This window comes from Gallus gallus, chromosome 4, assembly GCF_016699485.2.
Source record: "Gallus gallus isolate bGalGal1 chromosome 4, bGalGal1.mat.broiler.GRCg7b, whole genome shotgun sequence".
Taxonomy (NCBI): domain Eukaryota; kingdom Metazoa; phylum Chordata; class Aves; order Galliformes; family Phasianidae; genus Gallus; species Gallus gallus.
The window spans coordinates 11253441-11271415 of record NC_052535.1 but is presented as its reverse complement, the minus strand read 5'-3'; the positions used below and the strand labels follow the sequence as shown (position 1 = coordinate 11271415).

The 17975-nt window shown below is 45.9% G+C and overlaps 2 protein-coding genes across 4 annotated transcripts; one reads left to right on the top strand and one right to left on the bottom strand.

Annotated features, from left to right (window-relative positions):
* Positions 1-2938: 2938 nt before the first annotated feature.
* Positions 2939-11043, bottom strand: LOC428714 (YrdC-like domain-containing protein). Of its 3 annotated transcripts, XM_015278563.3 has the most exons (10): positions 10916-11043; positions 10058-10171; positions 7797-9482; positions 7128-7227; positions 6329-6477; positions 6045-6157; positions 5743-5832; positions 4857-4979; positions 4177-4382; positions 2939-3600 (listed from the first exon to the last, which is right to left on the bottom strand). In XM_015278563.3, exons 1-9 carry the CDS (start codon positions 10974-10976, stop codon positions 4188-4190), a joined length of 2631 nt encoding a protein of 876 aa, XP_015134049.2. In that variant the 5' UTR covers positions 10977-11043; the 3' UTR covers positions 2939-3600; positions 4177-4187. The 3 variants fall into 3 exon arrangements, with proteins under 3 accessions (XP_015134049.2, XP_015134048.2, XP_040555214.1); XM_015278562.3 differs by having other exon boundaries at positions 2939-4382; XM_040699280.2 differs by lacking the exons at positions 2939-3600; positions 4177-4382 and having other exon boundaries at positions 4919-5041.
* Positions 11044-13881: 2838 nt separating this feature from the next.
* GATD3AL2 (putative glutamine amidotransferase like class 1 domain containing 3A-like 2) lies at positions 13882-17704 on the top strand. Its single transcript, XM_420282.8, has 4 exons — positions 13882-14039; positions 15306-15477; positions 16237-16438; positions 17049-17704. The coding sequence occupies exons 1-4, from the start codon at positions 13932-13934 to the stop codon at positions 17239-17241; spliced, it is 675 nt and encodes a 224-aa protein (XP_420282.1). The 5' UTR covers positions 13882-13931; the 3' UTR covers positions 17242-17704.
* The last annotated feature ends 271 nt before the right edge of the window (positions 17705-17975 follow it).

Sequence of the window (17975 nt, the reverse complement as noted above, 5' to 3'; positions counted from 1 at the left end):
GGAACCCCATCTCAGCTCCTGTCATGGACAAGGGGAATCATGCCTGTGTCCTGTGTGCCACTGGTCATGGTCATTGCTGCTCACTGGATCTGGTCTAAGCAAAGCTACTTTTATCTGCTCCTTCCCTATTTCTTCTCCTGTACCACCATTTCTGCTTCTCACTAAAGGCTCTGTTTTAGTAATTTGGACTTGGTTTATTTTGCAGGTGAACACAGCTGCTGGCAGCCACAGGCAAGAAGGGCCTCTGGAGACCCACAGGGAGATAGGAAGGAGGACAGAGGCTGTGGGAAGCCCCAGGCTACACAACATCTGATAACCTGGGGTGGTGACATGACCCTTTCCAAGGCTGTGGGTGGAAGGATGCCAAAGGCAGTAGCAGGCTCATGGGAATTTGGAGGAGATAAGGTGAGCCTGGTCAAGGGCTGCAGATACTAACCCAACCTATGGCACAGCACACAGAACGGAAATGTGGACGCATCCTGCCGTCTTAGGGTGTTGCCGCTGGCTGCTCAAGTGGAACCTGTAAGAGTGGGAGAAGCTGGTCCTGTGCATGTGTTATGATTTCAACAGATGTTTAATAGGGCTGCAGAGCCACAGCCAGGTGCAGGGGCAGAGCTGAACTGGATGCTCAGGACAGACTTCCCCATCCTGACTCAAGAGGCTCAATTTCCAGACTGCTGGTATTTTCCCAAGAGATTTTTACACAGTCATTTTGTTCAGTCACCCAGCTATCTCTGTTCTGCCTTATTCTGAGCCTCAGCATAGAGCTGCTCCATAAACTCCTTATTGTTACAGCTAGCACAAAAGCTGGGGACACCCAGATGACTCGAGACCATTACAGGTTGTTCGGCTCTTGGCAGCACAGCCATCACAGGCAGAAATCCAATATAAGTGGATTTTGCGGAGCGGTTGAAGATCTGGCCCAAGCTTTGAGATATGCTGTTTCTTTGTTGTTCTTCAAAATCTGACAAACCAGATTATCTAGTCATGCTGTACTAATAACCCTAAGCACTTGATGCTACAGGGAGGAGTAACGGGAAGAATGCAGCAAGGTGAGTATGACAAAAAATCACCGCAGGTTGTGTTTTCATATGCTCTCTCTAGTACCGAGGAGATGTAAAGGCTTTGTTTTGACTGATTTCCACACAATAAGGAGGACTTTCTTTCTGCCTTTTCTTCCAGTTGATGTCCCATCCCGAGCCATAGGTGGACGCTGGCTTCCATATTTCAGGAGAAGGAGCCAGATAGATGAGGTCTGTGTCCCTACAGCTCCCAGTTCTTGGTGTTTTCTTAAATCAGAGGCAGTCACGGGGCATCTCTGACTCTGTCCATGTCTCAAGCCCTCTCTCAGCTGGTTTCACTCAGGAGGTAGTGGTGATGCCACCCTTCCTCTCTGAACCACTCTACCCACTGGAGTATCAGGTCCACCCACTATACCAACATGCACCCTTCCGAAGATGCCATTGAGTCAGTTCCTGTTCCTATGGCACAGTTCTATTCTCAGAAAGGTGAGTTGGCTTTTCCTGCGACTAGAAAATGCCTTTCTTTGTTTTCCATTCTTTTTTCCATTGACACAGATGTCTGGACTGTACAAAAGGCAAAATCAAGGAGGAACAGGCCCACTTCCTGGGTTGTTTCCAACCCCAGTGGGACAAAAGTGTTGTTTTTTTCATAAACAGGCCCATTCATGAGATTATTTTGTCTCCCAGAGCGATCTTTCAGGCCTAAAGACCTCAGAGTCACTGACAATTAAACCAAAATTGCCCCTTCTTGGAAATCTCTTGATTTTCTTCAGTGACTTCAAACTCCTCCTTGGATGGATATGTGAGGGTCCCAAATCCCTTTATATCCCTCTTGACTGCTGCACTGCAATGCACTCCTTCCTATTGAACATGATGTGAGAGGAACAGCACCAGAAGGGCACACTGAGAGTCTCCTCCGAGGAGGGCTGGGCAACACTGTTTGGCCAAACTCCATATTTTTAGGGGTGGAAGTATTTTACAAACTCTTGTCAACATGGCAGCACAGATTTGATCTATGATTTTTTCAGCAAATTGTGCTGAAAAAGGCCAGAAGTTTGTAATGGGAGCATTTTGGATTTGTCACTTGTAACAGTGGCTCTTTTCTTTCTCTATTTCTTTTTAAAAATACTATGCTTAACCTTGAATACTGGGAAAACTCTGGAAATATTAGAAATTATTTTGCCCTTACTTAATGAAAGATCCCATTTAAGTCTCCTCCTCCATCCCAATTTGCTTTTATCCCAATTCATTTCTTTCCTGTTTGCTCGTACGTAAGTGAGGTGTGGGAGGGGTACAGCAAGGACTGAGTTAAGTGAAGGTGTTCCCTGTCTTGCACCCATCATGTCAAATGGTTCCCGGAGTGTTCTCCCAGCATCCTGCTACTAGCAGCAAAAGTTCCTGTGAGTAAGAAAGATGCACCAGGGAGAGATGAAAAGATGGATCGAGGCAAGGCACCTTGTGAAAGAATGTAGCTTTCCAAACTTCTTCTAAGCTGTGGCACACTAAAACATACTATTATATGACGCATGGGGAAGCAGCACCCATACCTTATTTAAGCCAAGGCTGTTTTCCATAGCAAAAGGCTTTGTAATGCTTCTTTCCAGATTCATATTTCTTACTGTGCTTCCTCGGATTTCAGTGTTTATTATTTTTCTAAGACTTGGTTAGGAAAAGGAGCCAAATTCAGCCTTGTTGTTTATGAACTCATTAGCAGTACCCAGCAAGGAAGCTGGCACCAGTGGGTTGATGTTAGTTATTATGGTTTCTTTCCCCCTCCTCTCACATCCTGGAAAGGCATGCAATTTGATCCACTTGTAAGATCATTCGTGCACTGTTGGCAACCCCAAAATGCCACGAATATGTGACTTGCAAAGTTTTTTTCTGGCACTTGCTGCAGATGATAGTACAGCCCTGTGTGACTTATGACTGTTTATTGAAAATATTTTATTGAATTCTGTACATCAGTTTTAAGAGACACCAAAGAGATACAGTAAGTAGACCAGTAAAATGATTTCACAAACTCAGTTATCCGACAGTCTCTTTCTCTGCAGGAAGAGTGCCAGTTCTGTAAAGAACAAGCTGAGAAGACGTGGTTCACAGAGGTTTAGCTACTCTGACAGCACAGCATTTATGCTTAAGTTCCAATAGTGCTCCAAGTGAAAACAATGAGATTGTTCATTGGTTTCAGCCGGAGTTTGATCAGCACCTTGCACCTGAGTCAGGTAAGAGTAATGTCAACAGTTTTCAGAGGCCAAACAAGCCACTAACTGTATGGCCACGCAGATTTCACCAAGGAAAACTCCTTGAGTTTGTTTGTAATTTCTCGTTACTTCCTCCAGTTCAGATACCACTCTGTACAAGATGGGCACCCTGAAGGAAACGTACCATGAAGTATGTACAGTTATGCCAAAAGGCAGGAGACCAGCTTCTAGCATTCCCAAATGCAGTGCATATCATTCCTTTGAAATTCATACTCTTCAGAAGATAAAATGAGAAGTGAGGGTCTTCCATGACGCTCCAGCACTTCTAAGGTGGTATTGTTGGAGAGATCAAAATGATAATTCTACCCTCACGCTGACTGTGAAAAACAGAAAATGGCACCTCAGACAACAGCACTTGTTTTAGTGTTGGCTTTTGTGACTTCTATTCAGAGAAGATATACCAAAGACAACCCCAGTTCCCAAGAATACATTTTGCTTCATCTTTAGATGAACTTAAGAATCTTTGAGTGAACTTAAGAAGCTCACTGTATTCACTAAGACAGTACCTGAACACACCTTCCCTTCTCCCTCTTCCATTTCTAGCCTCATGCAGTGTTTGTTTCCTAACATATAATTATATAATGTTTCAAGTTATTCTCTGCCCCAAACCAAAGGCATCAACTTCTAGTGAATAGAAAAAAGCTCTGTTACCCTGGGCTCAGCTAGTCACTGCTGTAACACTTCCCTTTCAGTGAGAGCTGGCAATCTCTATAAGTGAAAATATTGCTTCTACAAACCGGGTGAATGTGATTGTGAGTCAGGGATATTTTAGCAGTATCCATAGAAAGGTGAATAAGTCACCCCCGTAGCTGAGAAATCTCTCCCATTCCCCAGTTTGACCTATGCATCATTTTCCAGTAGACACGTCCCTAGTGAGCGCATAACTGCTTGACCTGGACAGAAGTCAGAGGCGAGTGTGGTTCTCACGGCCTCCATCAGCAGACCGCACTGCAACTCGCTCTGCTGAGGCAGCCGTGCCCACCCCGTTGTGCACAGCATGGACATGATTCAGATGTTCTTCCCGGCCTTTTGTGCTGCAGCCGTCACTGTTAGGGACCAGTGAGTATTTCTTCTGCACCTGCTCCAGTATCTGCAGCACCTAGATTTAATAAACACAGTTGTAGGTGCGTTACTAGTTAGGGGGGAAAATACTAATATCTTCTCCAGCTGTTTACATGAAGTCTCTTCTTTTTCAAAACTACCCCTCTGGGCCCATTCTTGAGATTGCACAAAGCATTTCTATCTGCTCAAAGGTCTCTGGGACAGGCGTGAATAGAGAGACTGCCCCACTGAGATCAGAGACATTGGGCCTCAGAGCCCCTTTCCCTGAGGAGTCAGTCTTATGCCACACGTTCCTCAGGAATTTGCCCAGCACAAAGCGCAGTGATGACTGCAGGATCAGGACACAGGCAACATGGAGATCTTTCATACTGCACTGTGATGACTGCTCATGCTATCACAGATTTTTTCATCTCTTTATAGATGGAGAAATTTCCAGACTGAAGCTTATTTCACAGGAATGGGCAAAGCAGAGGAAGAAAGGGAGAATCAATAAGATCAAGATTAATTTTACCTGAGACTTGGGAATTATACCAACTCTGAAGAATCCTATGTTTCCACTGTCGATTTTGGTGCAATCCACAACAGTAGAGGCAATGTTTTCCGGAGAAGGACCATCACAAAGAACTGCATCCACCTGAAGAGCAGCAAATTTCCCCACCAAGTTCAGGCACGTGGGCAGTGAGATGGCAGTTTCCCCTTCTCAACAGAAGGCAGCTGTCAAGGGCAGCTCAGCTCCTTCCTACACCACAGTATTACCACTAACTACCTGTTGAATTTGGAATGAACTCAGAAAAAGCAAAGAGAGTTCTATGGGATGTGAATCAGTAGTACAAGCAAAACAGGCTTGCATCAGCTGAGGGGCTTTGAGGGATTCCCATTCAAAAAGCAAAGGTATAGAAGAACAGTTTTTTGAAGAGTTAGTGGTGAGTGATTTACATAAGCTGCCATGAATATACTGTCCTAAGGATTTAGGATCTCAGGATATTTTAAAGCTCCAGTGCCTGTTTCAGATTAGCTTCAGCTTTAGATGAGAATCCCCAGTGTCCTGATAACTCAATGGCAGCTGGAGCCCTGGCATAAATAGGTATCAGTGTTTCTGTTGCCTGTACAAAAGCGAAGCATTTTTTTGTTGCTCGTATCATCCTTTGTTTGAAGACAAACTAACTCATGTTGCCAAGCCATGACAGAAACAGAACATTTTGGCTTCCCATCAAGTTTTTCATTTTACATTGTTCTCTCACTCTGTCACCAACACGAGGAGTGTCAGTGACATATTTCATTAGACGTTCTCCCATATTCTTGATATCAACTACAGACTTAGCTACTTGGAACAGAGTGATTGTGCTCTTTCATCCCCATACCTTTTGGGATCTGCTGGACTGAAAAGACACAATTACCTTATCTCCCAGCTTGGCATACACTTGGTTGTGGTGTGTTGTGTCGGCCTCTCCTGTTGGGTTTGCTGATGTGACCACAATGGGGCCAACCTGGTGACAAGAAAAAATGGGAACAAGAGCTCTCAGCAAGTTTTGTGGTACAAAACAGGTTGTTACCCCCAGCAGCTACTGCGCAGGTAAAGTCACTGAGTGTTAATACTCAGAACATAGTACAGGTTGTAGCTGATGTTGCTCCACAAGCTATATTTGGCTTCAAACAAGCCCGTGCTTGCAACAGAAGTGTTCAAGGTAGGACCACTCACCAAGTCAATGAGGTGCGTGGTGACTGAGCAGTCAGGGATGCGGATGGCAACACTCTGAGGGGTACCGACATATTTAGCAGAGTCCTTCATTCCCAGGAAATCCACCCACTCACCTGCATAAGGAAGGGTCACACAGCACTTACTGATGTGCATCAATGCAAACACAGTGATCTTTCTAGAGATACTGCCACAGAACATACGGCATTGCAGGGAAATGGGACTTAAAGTTGGAATTTCAAACCCAAAGCTCTTCAGAGAGCTTGGAAATAACAGCATTTCCTCACCTCTGGGAATCACCAAGCTAATAGGAGATGGCCAGGCAGCATCCATGAAGTCCCAGAGGAGTGGGCTGAACAAATGTTTTGCAGGTTCTAGTTGTTTCAGGCTAGAAATCCAGAGTGACATGGGGCGCTCCTGAGCCTGGCGCTTGGAGCTGGAAAGGAGGCAGGAACAATGAGTTTGGAAGTAAGCCAGAACTTAATTTCAAGCTGAAAAAGAAATGGTGTTGGACAGGTGTGGAGCGAGACCAAGTGCTACAGGCCAAGAGTCTGTAATGAAAGTAGGACCATTCAACAGACAATCTGAGAGGAAGGAACCTGAACGTCTGCTCCCACTTATGAACTCCACATGAAGGCTTTAGCTTCTTGTGCAGTGACAGGTACAAGACCCAGTTTCCCAAGTTCTGAGGGGTCTCAGCTGCTTACAGAAGTAGGTCTAGAGACATTTGTTAAACACAGGAGGGATTTTAGTCATGGCAATATGTATCTAGAGATATATACAATAACCCCCTGCTCTATTTTGACATTTCTTGATCTCTGAGTTTCCTTGTGATATCTAAGCTACCTGGCTCCATCACCTGTCGGGAGCCTTCAATATACTGTAAGACAATGCCTGCTCAGCTGTCTCCTTTTCTCATTTGGATCTTCTCCCCTGGGCTTGTCACATAATTGTTCTTAGGAAAATTAAGCTACACGTCTCATTGCTCTGAGGGGCTGCTGTAGCCAGGACTCAGGAGAAGCTGTATCCCCTACAGGCTTCCTTAGCCTGGGAAGCCTTCACCAGGGCAATGAGGCAAATACTCACCGGTGAGCTTTCTCCACAGCATCAGGCCGATTACAGGCTGCTACAAGCACATACACAGTATCTGTGGGGATGCCGCAAGTCCCTCCATTCTTCAGGATATCTGTTGACATGTGAACAGGGCAGAATCCCTTGAGTGACTAGAACTGGGGGTCTGTAATTCACGGGAGAGCTGTCACAGACAAAACAGCCAATTCAGTGCTCTCATCTCCTTTTTCCAACTGGCAAAGTATTTCCTCTGACAGTGCATTTTCTAGCATTGACCCAAGAAGAAATCTGGCATTTAGGGGAATTCTGGGACGTGTTCATCTGGGCTAGAAGTCATTCAGCCCTGAGGAGAAAGAAAGCACCATGCGCTCTCTGTAGAAAGCTGTCAGTGGCAGCCCCAGCCTGGAGGATACGTGTTTCAGACTGGATGTGCAGACAGTTACATGATACAGGAGAGACAGCAGTGATTTCACTGCTAAACCCAAGTCCTATCAAGGAATTGGTCCTATTTCCCCCCGTAGTGATTTCAGTTTCTAAAACTTGCCCCACTTGGTCAAAATATAATCAGATTATCATGGTTTCCACATCTAGATTGAAAAAAAATGTCCTTTTGATACTGTTCTGCTACAAAATCTCCCAGAATTACCCCTCCACCCTGCATAATCCCCTATATATTTCCCTTACCTGCAATTCTCTTGACTGAGGAAGCTTTCCTGGCAGGCAGGTGAAGGCACTTGGTCATTCCTCCCCCCACACCACTAAGCTGCACAAGGGGCCTACCCATTGGTAAGCAGGAACCCTCAAAGGTGCTGCTGAAAAGGGCAGACAGGAAGCAGTAAAAGCTGACCAGACCAAAGATGAGAGTGGCAGCAATGTCATAGCCGGCTGGCAGAGCACTGATGGCATCCAACAAGAAGCTGACAGCAATAAGCAAGAAAGTGAGGGAATAAAAGAACCAGGTGATGCTTAGGAAGAGTGTGCAGAAGACAATGAAGCTATTGAAGAGCATGAAAGCAATGATCCCTACTGCAGTGTGGAAGCTTCTGCTAGTGCCATAGAGGCCACCATATCTCGTCAAGCCCCAGATGATCCACATGACAGCATAAAGAATGAAGGCACAGCTCTCCAAGGTTTTACCCCGGGCAAAGGCCACTGAGCCACATAGAAGCTTAAGGATCCCACCAGCTACCACTACCCATGGAATTACAACAGTATCAAGTGAAGCTTGCGTGCCTCCAGTCACTGTCATTGCAAAAGAAGCAAGGACACTACATGCATAGCCAAGTACTTCTGCGTCTGCATACTTCGAATACCCTAGGTAGGGTGCATGAAGGTTTGCCCCTTCACGAAGCTTCAGAAAACTGCTGCTAGCAACCAGGGCCTTCATAACACCCTTCCCTGTTGGGATTTTGGCACCCGCTTTCACATTGTACAGGTGAATCATAGTCATCAAGGCTGAGGCCACAAAGATGGCCACATCCACACCTTGGGGTCCACCTTCAAAAAATCCCTTGGGACGACAAGCTAATGCAATGCAGTAGGCCACGTAAAACAGCAAATACAGGCCATCCACCAGGCTCTTAAGAGTGAGAAAAAGAGCCAAGACCGCAAAAAGAATTGAAAAAACCACAAGGAATGGGATAGGGAAAGTTGGCTCCTCTGTTTGCCAGATTGGGTATAGAAGGCAATAGCCTCCAGCAAATTTCAGGATGGAAGTGAAACCGAAGAATGTAGCCATTAGTACATCCATTGCACGGTATGATAAAACGCAGACTCCGATCTGGTAGATCCCGGCAGCCCACAGCCAGGGCACTTGACCAATAAATAGTTTGCTAGTGACACCCAGGAGCCTACAGCCGAAGACACTGGCAGACAGCATGTTCAGGATAAGACCAGTGACTGCAAAATGATTCATGCTGCCACTGGTGGACTGGATCTGCTCATGGGCCTTATTTTTGGCCAGGTCTGTGCCAGGGATGGCAATTTTCTCTTTGGAGAGGAAATAAAGAATCCTTCCCAGAGCAAAGTAACCACCAGCTAAGCAGACAATCATATAATTGCAAGCCACAGCAGAGGAACCAAAAGCTGTGTTATAGCGCATGGCGACTTCATGAGCACTGGCAAGTGAGACAGCAGAAGCAATCATAGAGAGGACGACCTCTTTGTTAAGGAAGCCCACCACTGCAATAATGAGTAGTGCCAAAGTAAAGGTGAGCAGGCCGGGCACCAAGGCATTGCGGAAGTCACCGGTGTCGTTCAAAACTCCTTGCCCTTGCAGGATGAAGACCACTCCATAGCCACACCACAACACTGAGATGGTCAGGAAAAGAGACGAGAATAGAGTGGCATTTCTTAGGCTTCTCCAAATTCCTATGAAACAAATGGCAATGGAGACACAAAAGTGATTTTGACACAGTAGGTTATGGAAAGTAGTACTTAGGACAGGCAGCTGTGCTACGGGCACATTGTGTGTCAGAGCCACAGTCACCACACAAGCATGGAGCTGCATGATGGTCAACAGAGCTGCCGTGAGCTTGGGTTGGTCTGCACAAAAGGAGAAATAACTCAGCATTCATTCTGAAGAGTGTGGGTTTTGTTATAATCAGTGATTTTTCCCTTTCAGCCTCACACATCAACATGCCATTTCAACCCACAGATGCCTAAACGAGTCTCAGAGAGCTTGGAAACAGGTTTTAGAGAAATCATATATTCGCTCTGTTAAAACTGTCAGAGCTCATGATAAAGCGTTTGTTCAAAACTAACATTTTATTTCTTTGGTTGCTTATATAGGAAAAAAGTGGTGTGCTGATATATTCCTCAAGTGGGAGACGTCAGTGGTCTGGCAAGGCTGCCACAGTTTGTACAAACACGCTGGCAAAGCAGACCAAATACATGTAAAGCTATAGAAGGGGAGGCCCAGAAGCTGGCTGCCTTCCGAGTCTTACCTGCGTATGCCAAAAGAGATGATAAAATCAACAGAAGAATCCCTAGAGCTGTGCTGGGGATCACGGGGGCTGCTCTGAGTGAGCTGTAGAAATGCACTGCCAGCAAGAGTGATCCTGTGTGCGACAAAGGAGGTGGAAAAAGAGAAGGAGCTTGTAAACTATGCCCAAAAAAACACCAGGAGAGAGCCAGAGTGACAGGAGCAAGGGACAGAGAAAAAGCACCAGCAAAACATCTGTAAATAATAAATAATAGGGAGAGCGTTGTAACTTGGTTTGCATCCGAGGTCTCACATCTTCCTGGGTGCCTACTTGTAAGAAACTTGAACTGAATCATATTTGAGAGTGCTCCCTCATGGCTGGAAAAAAAAAAAAAAGTGAAAAACAGCTCTCCGTTTCCAGCAAACACAGAGACACACTCTGGAGATGAACGCATAAACCTTGTGACTGCAGAAAGCTAGCCTAAAAATGGGACGGAGCAGCACTCAGCACGATGAAATGCAAGGACAAAGGAAAGGGAGTGGACAGAAAACAGAGCGGCATGAAAGACAGATGGAGAAGAGAGGAAAGTGCGTTGAAGAAAAAAAAAATCACTGATGAAAATGACTATCAAAAAGCTTGGGCTTGCTTTGCTTCCCACCTAGGTTGGGAGAAGTACAAAAATTCAGGCCAGCATTTTAAAGCCAAGACAAATATTTTGTTGGCTGCTGAAGCAGGCAGAGGGATCTCCCGTCTCTAAAAGTTTTACCCAAGCAGAGAAGATTTGGAGTAAACAGACTTTTTAACCCCTTCAAAAAGGGGGTTGTCCGTGAAAGCTATTCCCAACCCCATCCTCCCGTGCCAAGAAGACTCGATCCCTACCTGCGGAAATGCCCAAGAGCCCTATGGAGTAATGCAGTGACTCAGCTTTTCTGACTGCCATCGCAGAGTTCGCTGAAGACCCAGATGCGGGCTGAAATGCTGCCTCTCTTTCTTCCCTAGCTCTTTATAACCAAACCAACTCCACTGGCCTGTGTTCCTCCCTGCTCTCCACCCCCTTTCCCTACAAACATCTTCTATTAGTGTTTCTTTCTGCATGCGGGAGGAAATGCAAACGAGTTTCTTGCTGCAATAAATTTCAGTCTGAGTCAGAATGGACTGCTGGTAGCTCCCTCCAGGGGCCTGTTAATTTTACTGTTGATTAACCCTTGTTAAAAAAGACACTTGAAAAGTAACACCTACGGTTTATTACTATTACTGCCTTTTTGCTATTGCCAGTGAGGAAATTACACCGGTTAAAATTAAGGGTTTTTAAAGACTCCATCTTGCTGGAGCAAACAAGTATTTTGCAAGCCCAGGAGATCCCTGGGGACCAGTTATTTCTCCTAACACCGGGCAGAGTCCTCCTGTTTGCCCCCATCACAGCTATGAATGCCTGGCACCGGTGTCCTGTGCTGGGCAAGCCCAGGGCACGTTCAATGCCGTTCCCATAAAGGTGACTTTTGTCCATGTGCCACTCCACATCCATCTCATCCAGCCTCTCTGTGCACACTCCCAGGGAACTCCTCCTAATTCCTAAGGGGCTTTCATGAGTGAGTTGTCAATGCAGTCTGGAGACCAACAGTGTGAGGATAAAATCTGGAAGGGTCTTACTGGCTTTCCAGGAGAACTGTGCAAGCAGCAAAGTGATACCAGTCATTGCCATGATCATTGCTGTATCCCCAAGGTGACATGAAGGACCCATTCACAGCTTCCTCCTGCTTGCCATGGAGAATATGTGAGAATATGTGATCAGGGCAGTGCAGGAGGCCATAGAAAGCAGTGGTCTGTGGCTCATGGTCATTATGGGATCATGTTGGTTATACATCAGCTGAGAATCCAGAACAATCCCAGACTGGCAGGATCCACAGATGATTCCAAAGGATGCTGCTCCTCCTGCTGCTCTCTGAGCCACATGGGCTGGGGTGGTATTCTTCCACTGAGAAGCTGGATCCCTGTATTGGCCCCCAAACATCTGTGGTTTCTTCAGTGCTTTGGAGGATACACTTGAAGGATAGCTACAGCGCAGAAGAGTTCCTTCACACTCATCTTCACTAGAATATTAATGCAGATTTAAGCAAAGTATTGATGTGTGCAGACGCTCTCATTCAGAATGGAAGAACTTAGCTAAAAAGTATTAGTTATCAAGAATACATCTGCTGCAGGTAGATCTTTAAGTTTAATACGCCTATTGAGATACAGCCTGTCACACAAGGAAGCAACCTCTAAAACAAGCCCATTTTGTCCAGTTACACGTAGACAATTATTTCAGTAAGGGGAAACAACGCCATCAGTTTGCAATATGCAGAGCTACACGACGTGGTTTACAGCAACTCCCAAGTTCATTTAGGTCATCAGCCATGATCTATCTTAGAATCACAGAATGGCTTGGGTTGGAAGGGACTTCAAAGATCACACAGTTCCAACTCCCCTGCTGTGGGCAGGGTTCCCAGCCTCAAGCACTAGATCAGGCTGCCCAGGACGCCATCCAGCCTGGCCTTGAACAGTCTTTGTTCCATCATTAACTGGACTGCTCTCCTATCAGTTGAAGAAGGAAGAAACTGTCTTTTCAAGTTGCAGCATGATTCAGCTGGTTGTTTTTTTTTTTACCCATAAGAGGAAATAATACAGTTCTAAATTATGCTTACAATAACTTAGATACGAAAACAAACAGCAGAGAAAAGGTTTTGGGAATTTCCCCCACTTATCTCACGTCTTAATTTTTTCATGGATAATAACAGCCGTTTTTCTACCCACCAAACAGGTGCTTTATTCCCGTTTGTACAGTTGAGTATATAGTGTCTGACATCACTGTTTTTAAGATGCATGCAATAAATGAAGTCACATGTATCAGCAAGGAACATCTTTCTTATGCCTGATATGACTAAAGAACTTGCCAAGCAACTATTTCACTAATAGCAGAATAGACTTCATATCTCTTCTGAGAGAGAGAGACAAGGAGATTTTCTTACAAATAAGCCTTGAAAAGTGTTCTTTAGTCAAGTTGCACAGATTCTGTTGTTCGCTGAAAAATGGCAAGGTAGGCTGAGGAGGTTATTTCCACACTGCAAAGCTGAATCAGAGATGCTCATAATCTCTTCAGGTGTGAGCATATCAAGGACAAGAGGGAACAGATCTCCACGTGAGCAAGGAAGCATCCCCACCACATGCTGTGAACCTTGCAGCCATGTACATCTATATTGGTGAGGGCTCCGCCAGTTCCTATTGCCATTTTCCCTGCGAGTGCTGTTGTTACCTTCGTGGTCAGGCGGTGCTGTTCATGGAGAATTGTGTTATTCACTTCTAACTCAGGACCTGAAGGCCAGGAAACAACTGCAAAACTTCTGCTCTTCAGAGAGGCTGAGGACACTTAAGGTCAGAAAAGGATATCTTGGTGTTAAAAGGAGAGAAGCTGCCAGTGCAGCATAGGGCTTTCAAAATGGGGCACAGATGGGAAATGCCCTGGCTGGAATACCTGCAGTGGGCTAGCTCCCTGTGATACCACCTTATGAACAAAGATTTTAGTGCTTCAGTCTTAAGTAGAATGGAAAATTGACATCTCCAAAGGAAAAAGAGCTGCCTTGTTGAGCAGCTCACGTCAGTTGGGGATGCTCTGGAGACAACGTGCTGGTAAGAATGTCTGCAAGGAAGCAGTCGGTTGAGGAAACAAATAATATTGACACGCCCTGCCTGTGGTGCTGGAAATAAAACCATCTTGCCAGTAAGAAATTCAGCCCAACCCTCCTGGCCCCACCTGCTCCTGGGGGAGGGATCAAGCTATAAAAGGGCTCCAGGCACCGCACAGAGATGCACAGCAATTCGGGGCTCTCCGGGGAATCCTCCTGCTCTTTTTGTGACCATGGGAAAGAGAGTGGCTGTTGTGCTGGCTGGCTGTGGGGTGTACGATGGCAGTGAGATCCACGAGTCTTCGGCTGTGTTGGTGCACCTCAGCAGGGAGGGGGCACAGGTAAGAGGCTCCTGCCCCATCTCTGTCTCCTTTTGCCCCGGCTCTGCATTTCACTTTGTCTCTCTTGCACAAGGTACTGCTCTTAGCAGCTTTGCATCTTGCTAGACCGATCACTTCTGCTGGGGCAATTGCAAAGCATTAGGCGAGCGGAGTCAAAGCAGACAGCAGTGCCAGGGCTGCTACAGCAAACACGAAGAACGCTCTGCTCTCTGCTTTGCGCTCACAGCTTTGCTCTACGAGAGGACTGGCTGTGTGCTTTGTGCTCAGCAGCTCTGTGAGCTACTCAAACTCTGAAGCAAACTTTCTTAAGTGAACCCCTCTGTTTCTGGCGTGTACTTCCTCTCCTCTGCTTTGGTATTGCTGTTTCAAAGACGACTAATGACTTTGGCTGTTCCAAACTCATCCTTTTAAAACACTGAAGATTGAAACAGGAAATAGTTCTTGTGAGTTGAACTGGAGAAAGGACAAAAAACCAAAACAAAACAGGGTGATCCTGCAGCAACTGCTGTTACACCACTGGTCACAACAGCTGCTCCTTGAGAGAGGAAGAAAAGAGAGGGGAGCCCTGTGCAATGTTCCTTTCAGCTCTGAGCCACCCCCAGATCTGGGTCAGGGCTGGTTTCTTGGAAATCGGAACTGCTCCACTCAACACGAAGGCACAGTGGTGATTTACACGTGCTGCAGGGCCTGCCCACCCAGTTCCAAAGCCTTCAAAGTGCGTTCGCAGCGTGGGTTAAAGCTGAGACTTGTTCGAACTGTCTCCCCACCGTCTGTAGTCTCGCCTCTTCGCTCCTGCAGCTGCTGCAGTTCTCCCGCCTTCCCTATATTGGCGAGCTTAAAGCATCGCCCTGCGCTTATCCCTTGATTGGCAGGGACCTCTAGTGGAGAAAACTCAGTCACCGAATGGGATAACTGGCTTTACGAGCACAGACTGGGGCTGCCACAGCAAAAGTGATTGCTTGGGACATGAATGGAAAACTCTAGGAAATGAGCTTCGTGCATGGCTCTTGGAACAGCTTATTTTCCTAGGAAGGAAAGGAGTGGCTGCTCCCTCTGCACCATTTCAGCTCCCAAAATATAACGCTCCACATAACAATAACCTTCCTGATCCCAGTATCGGATACAGGTGAGCCTGAGGGTCACTGCAATCACCAACAGAGGTCTTTCCTAACAAAGCAACTCAAGTATTTTAATTTGCTCCCTGTGGTATTGAACATGTTTAGGATATATGCCTGAAGGATAACAGACCTTTTCTTCCCTTCTCAGGCAGAGGTTTATGCTCCTAACGTTGACCAGATGCATGTGGTAGACCATGTGAAAGGACAGCCAACTCAGGAGAAGCGCAATGTACTGGTTGAAAGTGCCAGAATAGCCAGAGGCAACATCAAGGATCTGACTAAGCTGGATGTCAAGGGGCTGGATGCCTTAATCATACCAGGTAGGTCGATATGTGGGGTCTGCAGGCCCGTCATCTTGGAACAGCTTAGATATACGTAAGCCTTGAAAAACATGGGCTGAGAGAAACTGGGCAAAGCCACTGGGGAAGAAGATAATTTGGGAGACGGGACTGGAATGATGGACATCTTCCATCTCTGCTTGCATATACTTATATTACAAGAGCACACAGCAATGCAGAAATTTATCCCAAGAAGAGAGAGCAGATAAGCACCAACTGACTCGCTCTCTGTACCATCTACTTAGCTTCTTTCTACTGGATGTAAGACTATCCCCTCCCTCACCAGCATGCCTGCCCTATTATCAAGAGAAGCAAAAGCTGGGATGCAGAGAGGGTGACTGAGAAGTGAAAAGTGCACTCTCTTCTGAAATCAGTCTTCGGTGAAAGTATTTCACGGGGGTTGGATTAGACCTGGAGCAAGGATTAAAAGACAAGTGAAAGCTTGCCAGCGTGCTCCGCCATAACAGAAAGAGAAGAGCTCATGAGTGGAACAGGGTAACCAGCAGAGCACTGATACCTCTCCAGTTCAGTTTTCTTTAGAAACAGAGATGGTGCTTTAGAATCTTATCTCACAGTGGTCGGGAGCTGAGAATATTCAGTGGCTTGCAAAGGTTCTGCTTTCTTCCGTCAATACTGCCTAAATGCTTCTATCCACCAAGTCCATTTTAACATTCTAACAAACCATATCTGACAAAAGTCCTGCCCTGGAGCACTAATCTTCCTGTCTAACCCTTTTCTCAGGTGGCTTTGGAGTGGCTAAAAACCTGAGTACTTGGGCCACCCAAGGAAAGAACTGCACCGTCTCCAAAGAGGTGGAGGATGTCCTGAAGGCATTCCATGCTGCCAAAAAGCCCATTGGCCTGTGCTGCATTTCCCCAGTGCTGGCAGCCAAAATCTTCCCAGGCTGTGAGCTGACTGTCGGTCATGACACAGAGTGTGAGAAGTAAGTAACCTTGGGATGCTGATACATAATCACACCATGAAAGTCACAGAATCAGCAGTGTCTCCCCAGTGTATCTCGTACTGTGACCCATGCATCCTTTCAGTCCCAGGGCAAGAAAGATGCCAGACCACTGACTAAAAGTTAAGCAGATCCTAGGTAGGAACAAGATGGCTGCATAATGCTTTGGTATTATAAAAGGCAGGGATTAAGACTGACATCATCCACCCATGAAGGCTATGACTGAATTCTCCCAGTGGCAGGGAAGAAACTGATGGCTCTTGTTATTAGTATAGAAAGCTGGTGAAGAAAGCAAACCCCAAAATAAGTCTGGAGTGCATAGAATTAAGCAGCAGAACAACTATGCTGGAACATCAAGGTTTTATGTCAGCTTTACTTCAGCACTGCAATCTGGAGATTTTTCTGATGATGCAGCAGTCGTAGAAAAAACCTTTTGACAGGAGAATATTTAGAACATATTAAGCAGGCTTTTCATAGGGGCCATCCATCTCTCTGTAATGGCCTAGAAGCTGCTGTTGTGAGGTGCAAACAGGCTTTTCATCATAGGCTTTTCTCAGATCCTCTACACGGGTCTTTTTCTCTTTCCTTTTAGATGGCCTTACGCAAAGACTGCTGAGACCGTGAAGGAGCTTGGCTGCAAGCACGTAAATAAGCACGTCACTGAGGTTCATGTGGATGTGAAGAACAAGCTGGTGACCACCAGTGCCTTCATGTGCAATGCCCCCATTCATGAGATCTACGATGGTATCGGGAAAATGATCAAAGAAGTGATCAGACTTGCCTAAATGCCACAGAGCCAAATGTCAACAGGCAAACTGCTACTCAGAGTTCTTCCCCACACTGGAACACCAGTGGCTGCTGGGATGAGAGAACTGGAGCAATATAAGATTGGCATATTTTATCATGGACACACCGTTTACTGTACTGACCCCAAATCAGCAGCAATTCTGTGATTCTGTAATGAGTGTCAGTGCACCATAAGCTGACACACAGACACCAGATTTCCACAGGGCTCAAATGCCACCATTATCTGTGGTTCTGAGTAGCTGGGCAGTTGCCTGGGTCTTTTCAGATATGACTTGGCTGACCTGATAAGGATATCCTGTGTGAACAGGACGTGTTCTGAGATTTGTTATAAATCCATCTCTCCCTGTTTTTCACCAAATCACAGAATGGATGAATTGGTGGCAAAAGGAAGGAGCACAATTTTGGTACTGAATAAAACAGAGATATTTTACAGAGGCTGAATTCTGCTTTTCTTTTTGCCTTTTACTCTGCATCGGGATGTGTTAGTGCTAGTGGTTGGACAGTAAACGGGGAAAACAGCACAGAAGGAAGGCAGTAGTAACAAATCCCCCCTAGTTTTCCTAGGATTTCTCAGAGCTCAGGCTTGGTAAAAGCAGAAGCAAACCAACATTAACAGGAAGGTTTAAGGAGAATCAGTTAAATTCCTCTCTTGTATTAACACAAGACCAGTTATGATAGCATGGGGTATTTTGGAAGCAGTCTAGGCAGAAAG

Excerpts from the sequence above, each read along its gene's own strand:
- LOC428714 (XM_015278562.3), bottom strand. The coding sequence starts at position 10,976 with ATGGCAGTCAGAAAAGCTGAGTCACTGCATTACTCCATAGGGCTCTTG. Across the intron at positions 5,833-6,044 it reads CCACGCACCTCATTGACTTG|GTTGGCCCCATTGTGGTCAC; the intron begins GTGAGTGGTCCT and ends TCTTGTCACCAG. Across the intron at positions 4,980-5,742 it reads ATGCCAAGCTGGGAGATAAG|GTGGATGCAGTTCTTTGTGA; the intron begins GTAATTGTGTCT and ends GCTGCTCTTCAG.
- GATD3AL2 (XM_420282.8), top strand. The coding sequence starts at position 13,932 with ATGGGAAAGAGAGTGGCTGTTGTGCTGGCTGGCTGTGGGGTGTACGAT. Across the intron at positions 15,478-16,236 it reads GGATGCCTTAATCATACCAG|GTGGCTTTGGAGTGGCTAAA; the intron begins GTAGGTCGATAT and ends CCCTTTTCTCAG. Across the intron at positions 16,439-17,048 it reads CATGACACAGAGTGTGAGAA|ATGGCCTTACGCAAAGACTG; the intron begins GTAAGTAACCTT and ends CTTTCCTTTTAG.